The following is a 9094-nucleotide window of genomic DNA, read 5'->3' on the forward strand; positions in this document are numbered from 1 at the left end:
TAGTATATATTTTATAAGGTCCCTGGGTAACTGTGATGCGCAGTCAGTGATGAGACCCAGCTCTCCATAAAGCTTTCCTTCTTCTGATTTGGTCAGTGACGGCGTTGTAACAATCCTCCGGCCCTCGCTGAGGCTGACCTCACAGCATATGGGTTTAGCTTGTGGGATCCTGTAGATCAGGGCATGACTAACACAGCCTCCTGTGAGTCAGAAATGCAAAAAATAAAAGGAATTCCCTCCCTCCCATCCCCATTTGCAAGGCCTGAAGCTCTGGGTGCTTGGAGAAGGCCAGCCTCCCTGCTCCCTGGGCCTCCGCCATGCTGCTGAGCCCCCAGCTTTTCCCAGCCACTCGCAGCTCTGCAAGGATAACACTGTCAACCTTTTCCTCCTATCGGATGGCGCTGAGCTCACTGCACAGAAGCTCAGCTGAAAAGCAGCAGGGCCAAGCAGCGAAGAGCGTAGGACTATTTATTCAACCTCATCTGCCCAGAGCTTCCAGTGTGCCAGGTAGGGCTCTACACGCTCTGTCAACACCAGCTCATTCGAGCCACATCACGAGCCCCGCGAGGCAGATACGACTGCATCCTCATTTCCCAGATGAAAGAACTGAGGCAAAAAGCAGCAGTGTAGCTGCCCGAAGTCACACAGCAGGTAAACAGTGGACACGAGCTGTGACCCAGGCTATCTGGCGTCAGCATCCAGAATTGTACCCATGGGCCTGTGCTGCAGCACAATCGTGGGTCTGGAGGCTGCAGGGAGGCAAGGAGGGGCTCTCACTGGCTCATTACTCTTCATCCAGCGCTGTGCTAGGCACTTTACACTCATCCTACTCCCCCAACATCACATTCCCATCGTGAAGATAGGCTCAGAAATAGAGGCTCAGAAAAGTCAAGGGAACTCACTCATGCATATCCTGCAAATACAGCAAAACCTTGGATTGCGAGTAACTTGGTTTGCGAGCATTCCGCAAGACGAACGAACATGTCTAATACATTGTAACTTGGTAAACAAGTGATGTCTTGCAATATGAGTAGTTTGTTTCCGGAACGAATCATGCTTGCAAACCAAGGTATTACTGTAATTGGAAACTGAGGCTCAGAAAGGCTAAGTACTAGCACCTGGAAGTGATGGGATTAACCCCAAGCCTCCTTGTCACTAAGCCCAGTGTCTTTGTTCGTTGATATTGACCACCAGACCAATTCAGTAGAAATGAGACACATCAGAGGCAGCCGAGCAAAGGGCAGCTCCTGGACGCCATCCTGATTCATTCCTGGAGCTGCCACTTACCCTGGTGAAGCCTCACACGCCTCCTCTTCAGTTCAGGGATGGCAGTGTCTGCTCCACGAGGCCAGGGGTGGGTGCAAAGTCACATATGTGATGTGACTCGCCAGGGATGGCCCAGAGCAGGTGCTCAGTAAGCCGGTTACTTCCCCAACGTGGTTCAAAGCCATCTCTTCTGGGAGGCCCTCACAGAGATCCCCGGGGGAGTTAATATCTCCTGCTTTGCCCCCAAACTCACAGCATCTTTCCCGCTAAGCTGTGAGTCTTCTCTCCTTTTCCCCTCTCTCCTCTTCCTCCTCCTCCTCTCTCTCTCTCTCTCCCTTTACAAAACCTCTTTCTTTTGTTATCTCCCACTAGACTCATCTCCTTCAGGGGAGGACCACTCTTAGTCCCCAGTCNCCCCCGAATCATCTCTGTTTTAGCTCCATTTATGCTTTAGTGTCTATACTAGAGACACTTTTTTTTTAAGCTGAGCCATCCTGCCACCTGTTGGCAGCTCAGCGGCTGCTCAGCTCGGGCTGGGAATCGAACCGCTGTTGCTCAGAGCTCAAACTCTCGAGCGAGCTCTTAACCAACTGAGCCACTCGGCCGGCCCTTAGAGACACTTTTTAGTATCAATCATGGGCTGTCAATATTCTTCGTGTTTGTTTACTTATTCACTGTCTCTTCCACCAAAATATGAATAGAAGCCCCATGACACAGGGACCACGTTTGTGCTGCTAATTTGTACCCTCGGCCCTTTTCAACCTGCTGGACATAGCACCGGTTCTCAAGAAAGATTGATCGATTGTGTGAATGAATGATTAAACAGGTAAGGAAATGAATAAGTGAAAGAAATGAAGAAAACATTTTAGACTGGTATTCCACATCTCTCTGCGTGTGCTCCCTTCAAAGGACACATTTTCTGAATCCTACTACACACCCCAGGCATTTTGTAATTAATCATCGAGACCAGTGTATGAGGCAGGCATTTTAACTCTGCTTTTTGGATGAAGGGCTGAAGGCCCACCGATGCAGTGCCTTGCCCACGCTACGTAACTAGCACAGCTAGAGCTTAAACATCGGTCTAGCTTAACTGCAGTGGCCTTTTCACCACTCTGAATTTAAGACATAATAAATGTTCAAACCAGTATAATTATGGGAGCACTGCTTTAGGGAGCAGCTCTGGGGAGCAGTCAATTTAATGTAGTCTTTGAAGAATTCAGGCTTACATTGCGTCTTTTAAAATCAATGTACATCAACCCAGAGTTAGATCATGTTTTTCCACCCAGGCAAGCCAAGAGGTTTCTATTTCCATTCGGCATTTTTTTCATCCTAGGTCATAGGAGGTGCCCCGGGTCAGGGTCCTGCACACGTGCCTTACATTTCCAGCCACTGGACAAACGTTCATGAAGCATTTACTTCACGCCAGTCTCTGTGATGCTGAGCCTGGACTACACCTATGGCGGCTCACGTTTATCCCTGCCATCTAGTTGCTCACAAGCAGCTCCTTTTAATGGAATGATTGTAAAAAGCACAAGCAGAGCAAGGTAGCTTCTCAGAGATGCAGGGACATCCTCGTTTGTTAGGTCCTCAGTTTCTGGGGGTGCCCGCCTTGCCCGTACAGGTATAATCATAATTACACAAACACGAAGAGGGTGAGCACAGAGGGCCAAATGCCATGGTTGCTATGTCTGCTTTCTCTTGTCATAAATCTCTGTAGATTTGAAACAAACACCACTAACCCCAGCTCAGGGATTCTCTGGGCCAGACTCAGCAGCGAGACATTTTGGAATTGCTGATCCGAGACTTACACGTCTGTCCTCCCGTGGTCCCCAACCCCTTCATTGTGAATGCCACCTCTTTGCTTCCCACCCGCATGATCAGTGAAGACTTTCTCTTGAGTAGCGGCAGGTCCCACAGAGCCACGACTTGGAGAGAAACCCTTCCACTTTGCCTTGAAATTAATTACACTGAATTGTAACTTTCATGTCCAGTTGGATCCTTCGCTCTCCACTCAGTGTTCTTTCGAATTCCCTTTCTCTGGGAACTCACCTGTGCCATAGCTTTACCCATCACCCCCAAGCTTACGATGCAGGCATCGGCTATTTCAGTCACTGTGCAAACAGTGCCTGGTACACAGTACGCTTCTTAGGAAATGCTAACTCTCATTGGCCCCCACAGGTACTTAACGATACCCTCTCTAGGAATCCTTTCTTCATCTCTTTCTCTTTATGTTCCCCAGGTGATGACACTCTCATTCATGTCCATGAAGTCTCAGCTTCTTGATCTGTCAATGAGCTGTGTTCACTGGCAGGATTGTCTGAGGTGCACATGAAATGGTCTGATCCAAGTGCTCAGCCAAGTAAGAGACTAACAAAGCCTGGTGCTCTTATCTGCCTTGGCCTGGGCTCATTCTCCTAGCCTGGGACCTGCTCCGACTTCCTCCTCTGCCTACTGAAATCCTCGCCATCTTTCCAGCACCCCCTGAAAGGCTGTCCACCCTGGCACTCTGTCTGGTTTCTTTCTCCTCTTTATTGTTATGGCTCTTACAGTCAGCTGCCCACGATTCAAAGCTTCTAACACTTCCACTTGGATTCAAGCAGAGCCATCTCTCTCCTCTCAAACAAGGAGAAAGGGTTTGTGAAGGTTAGGTCTGTATCATAAATAATGTTCCCCTATCCCCTTTACAATGCCTGCCTTAAAAGCAGCTTACCAACTGAACGGTTTATAAAAGAGTTTTCATCTCAAGGAATTGTGTTATAATTTTTTTCTAGTTTATTACACACATTATAGTGTAACAGATAATATCTATGATCAAAAAAATAAAGAGAAATCACTCTATATTCCACTCCCATTGCATGTTAGCGGTTGGATTTTTTTTTCTCCCTTTCCTTTTTTTTTTTTATGTCCTTTTGAGCTGACAATTTATACAAAGCTGTGATCACAGTGTGGATGGAATTTGGCATTCTGCTTTTTTCACTTAATATGCTACCACAGGTTTCTAATTTTGTTGTTGTTGTTTTATGACAGAGTCTTCATAATTCTCATTTTTTTAGGGGCTGCATAATACTCAAGCGTGTGGGTGTAGCGTAATCTGCTGACCCATTTCCCTTCTGTTGATCATGGAGTTTGGGTCTGCATTTTCATGATTACAGACAATGCCACAGTTCACCCAGTTGGCATTGTGCTGAGCACCTACAGGGAATCAGAAGCAATGCTTGGCTCTGCAGGAGGCAACTGTGGACCTGTTGCTCTTCTCTTTTTCTGAATTATTTCCTGTGAGTGGGATTTGTGGGACACGGGGCATCAACATACTGGCAGATTCCCAGTGATTTTTAGTCCAATTCTAGGGTCTCTACTTAGAAACACAGAGGACTATTGGAAGTCATATTTGAAAGAAGGTGGTGGAGAGGTGGGTCTCAGCTGCTGTTGCCTTCTGCTCTTCTGACAATCAGTAGAAATGATTGATTCAGGGGCTAAAGGCAGCAGGTCAAGGACAGGGGACAAGGGGATGGAGCAGCTACATAGGAAATGGGGAAGACAGGAGCTCCCAGGCCACCGACTGTTGCTTTTTCAGAAGAGCTGCCCCTCCTGACCCTCTTCTTTGAATACTTCCCACATCCTACTCCTTCTGGCTGCACTGGTCTCCTTTCAGATTCTCGAATTTACCACCTTTTCTAACCTGGGCCCTAGCCCATGCCACTCCCTTTGGTCAGAAATGCTCTTCCTTTGGCCAAATTTTCACCCTTCAATTTTCAGTCCGATCTCGCTCTTTGATGGACCATGTGTCTGATGTCCCATCTGCAGTATGTTCACCAGTACCTTGCATTTCTCCACCAGATCACATCGCAAGCAGTGTAAATTGGTGAATTTTTTAAGTATTTATTTTGTTCCCTCTTCCTCGCCTGGACTCAAACTCCATGAAGACAGTGACTTTCAAGGTGGTTTTGCAGGATGTCCAGCCCTGGCACAGTACTGGCCCCTCACAGACATTCAATATTTATTAAGCAGGCCAGTGAATGAATAAAGGGAAGGATGCTTACAACCATATCATTATGAGGATGAAAGAAAAGATTGCTGAAGGGATAATGGTACTTATTGCCATTGTCCAGACCACAGCTTGAGTGATGCTAATTATAAGAAGGAAAAGCTACCTGAGGGTTATGAAAATAGGCAAAGTTATATCTTGGAGTTCTTTAAAATATGCCTACAGGGCCGGCCGAGTGGCACGATGGTTAAGAACTCGCTTGGGATGCCAGAGGGCCCGGTTCGGATCCCACATATGAGGGCCAGTGACACTGCCCTCTACAGCTAAGATGCTGAACAACAGCTCAACCTGGAGCTGGGCTGCCGTGAGTCGCTGGCGACGGCGTAGGCTGCAGTCCCTGTAGCAGTGGGTTGCCATGGGTACCGTGTGTAGCCAGCAGCCAGCGTGAGCAGCCAGCAGCCGCAGTGAGCGGCCGTCCAGAAGCCGGCGACTGATCTGCTTCGCCCGGGAAGAGCGCAATGATGGTGCCAACTTGGGCCAGTGAAGCAACGTCCTCCACAACTAGACTGAAGAACAAAAGGACAGCAACTTGTCTGTTCCCCTTCCCCTAATTCCCCAGTACTGTTCCCATCCCCCCAATTACCCAATAAAAAAAAAATCTTAAAAAAAAAATAAATAAAAAAAATAAAATAAAATATGCCTACAACGTCTAGACATCTGAGAACCAGGTGGTGAACTTCTAATATCTAGCTTTACAGCTCTCAGTTCATGCCCCACAGGAAATATTGGGACAACTTTAAATTATATGTATATCTCGACATTCAAAATTTAAAACCAAATCTGAAAAGTCAGATTACCTGAAGACTCATTTCCAGAAAAACTTCCTGACTTTCACTTAGTCTAGTCTAAAGCTATCACCTCAAACAACCAGATTTCCTATCTATTTGTCCTTTAATTTTCTATCATAATGTGTGACTTAGAAAAAATCACGCTGCCATTATTATGATGCTAGCTGGACAACTTAATTCCTTTGTACCTTACAGTTTCATGCTGGGAAATGAAAATACAGAAACACTGGCTCTGGGACATCCCCGAATTCCCTCAGGAGCTATGAGTGGAGCTGAACCTAAGAATCAGCCTCCAGCTGAGCAGCAGGAGGGACAACATGCACTAATCACCTGAGAGTGTGGAGATAGTTGGGTTTCCCATCTGATTCCCTGTATTGACAAGCACATGGCCATGGTCGATAGCTTCAGTATTAAGTAGGTGGGTCTTGTTATAAGTCAGTGCCCTTTTGGGTGACTGCAACAGCTGGCAGGCTAGTCTCCCTGCCTCCAGCCTCCACCTCCCCTCCCCCACTTTCATTCTCTGAACATCGCCAGTGACTGTTCAAAACCCAAATCTGATCATGTCACCACTTTGGTCCTTTGGTGGTGCTGTCATACCCAGGTTGGAGTCCACATTTCCTTAGGCTGTTGTGTGAATGAATGAGAAATAAACATCTCTATGTTAAGGCAGTGTTATCAGCTAGCATAACAGCTTTGCAAGTTATAAATTAGCTTCACAAGTTACTTAACTGCTCTATTCCTGGATTTTATCCTCTGCAAAGGTGGGGGGATAATAATGGGGTTGTTGAGAGGATGAAATGAGCTAAAAAAAAAATGTGAAGCATTTAGAACAGAGCTATTCCTACTAAACCCCCAATATGTGTTCAATATTATCACTATTATCAGCAGTGTTAGGCCTCCTTCTAGATGAATGCAGCTGTTCTTTCAGAGAGAGAAGAGCAAGGGGCAACCAGGAGCTCTCCCAAGCAGACACCTTACCTTTTCACTTCTTGCACATAGTCTGCATTTCTGTCGAAGAGGTGGGTCACAGAGTCTTTAATGGCTTCATGCTTGAAAGTAGACGCTGTTCCAAAGACAGTCACATTGGGGATAGTGGAGCACAGCTGAGCCACAGCTTGGCCCTGGAAATGGAATACAATAGATGAGTCACATAGGAGACCTACCGTCCAACAACCAATCTTGCTGGGTGTAAAGCAGGATTCCTCAACCTCGCCACTGTTGGCCATTTTTAGGCCGGATTAGTCTTTACTGTAGGGAGCTGACCTGTGCATAGGATGTTTAGCAGCCTCCCCGCCTCCACCTGCCAGGAGCCAGGAGCACCCCCCTGTTTTGACAAGCCAAAATGTTTTCAGGCAGTTCAACATGTCCCCTGAGGGGCAAAATGTCCATTGAGAATCACTGATGTAGAGGAAAGACGGTGTGAGCCAGCAAAACCCCGGTACCAAGACTTAACACCTATTTAACCATACTGAGCCTGGAGCCCCACATAGAATTTAGCAATAATGGTACCTACTCCTTAGGGATCTTGGGAGATGTCTTAGTTTGGATCCCCCAGAAGCAGACCCTGAGGCGAAAATCCAAGTGTAAGTACTTTATACAGAATGTGATTGCAGGAAATACCAGGGTATTAAGGCAGAACTAGAAGACTGCCAATAAAGGGTGTGCTATCAAGCCCGTATCCATGGATGGCAAGTGGGAGTCCAACTCTCTGAAAAACTCAGCAAGTGGAGAAGATACTTCAGAGTTATCCCAACCAAGTGGCGAGGAAGCTGGAATACTTATCCACTGGATTTCCATCTGATATCCGTCGAGGGCTGCTTCTGCAGCAGTAACTCTTATGCATGTCTGGCTTGTCCTTTGGGGCCAAATAAGCTTCCACAGCCAGACAGAAGGTCTAAGCAAGCCACCTGCAGCATGTTGAGTGCAGAGAAGGTATGGTGTGGCTGACAGCATTTGTCACTGGGGTGTTAAATGAGGCAATATGTAACACAGGTCAAGCACCTGGCACAAAACGCGACACTTAATAAGTACGCAATAAATTCTAATCATCTGTACCCCTTAGTGGCTTATTAGATCCAGGGCTGAGATGTCCAGGCATATAAAGAAAAGGCCAATGCATGAGGTTTAACTCTTAAATGATCAAGAGAAATCATAAATGCAGTCAGCAATGGATGATTTTTCCATATCCTTTTTCAATATGGTCGGGAATTTAAGTCATTGGACAAAACACTGTGACCATGTACATTCAGAAACCTTCCAATAAAACCCGATTTGCTGGTAAATAAGATGCATTCTAAAACCAAGTACTGTCTCTTCCCAGTGTTCCATCTGCTATCTCCAGGAGGAATATGTTGTTAAGGAGGGAAATGATTCTACCAAAGTCATCTGTGATATTAATTTCTGCCTACCACTTTATTTATATGTCTGCATATTGGTGGCCTAAATGAGATTGGCAGGTCAATTTGCGGAAATTTTATTCTTCCAACCTTCACAATTAAAGGCAACCTCAGAGTTGGAGGATCATCCAGTCCCCCTCCCATGATTGTTTTATAGATGAGGGGAGGGGAGTCAGGAAGAGGAAGGTGACCCAGTTCTTCAGAGGCAGAGCCGAGGTTTCAAGCAAGGGCTCCTGATTTCCCGTGATTGCCATTTTCTGTTCTGCCATGTTGTCAACTTATTTTGACATTTAAGCTAAGCAGACTTTTAAATTGCTACCTAAAATAGGCACAGCACTGACACGCTCCCTTGGAGGTCAACATGTCAGAACGTGGGTGTGAACCTAAGACTCCAGACAGACTGTAATTCTCCATTCCAAGGATAGCTTTGATATGTGGCTAAGTTTTGTGATCCCCTGATTTTAGAAAACCAAGAGAGGGGGTCCGGCAGAGTGGCACGTTCGTTAAGAGCTGGCTTGGGACGCCAGAGGGCCCCGGTTCGGATCCCACATATGAGGGCCAGTGACACTGCCCTCCACAGCTAAGATGCTGAACAACAG

General features: G+C 46.5%; 1 protein-coding gene across 1 annotated transcript in view; it reads right to left on the bottom strand.

Annotated features, from left to right (window-relative positions):
• The window catches only part of VAT1L (vesicle amine transport 1 like), a 91139-nt gene that overhangs the window by 17676 nt on the left and 64369 nt on the right, over positions 1-9094 (bottom strand). The window contains exon 4 of the mRNA XM_019646404.1: positions 7078-7220. Coding sequence (XP_019501949.1) covers positions 7078-7220 — 143 coding nt within the window. The remainder of the gene's footprint in view (positions 1-7077; positions 7221-9094) is intronic.

Source organism: Hipposideros armiger, unplaced genomic scaffold, assembly GCF_001890085.2.
Source record: "Hipposideros armiger isolate ML-2016 unplaced genomic scaffold, ASM189008v1 scaffold_102, whole genome shotgun sequence".
Lineage (NCBI taxonomy): Eukaryota > Metazoa > Chordata > Mammalia > Chiroptera > Hipposideridae > Hipposideros > Hipposideros armiger.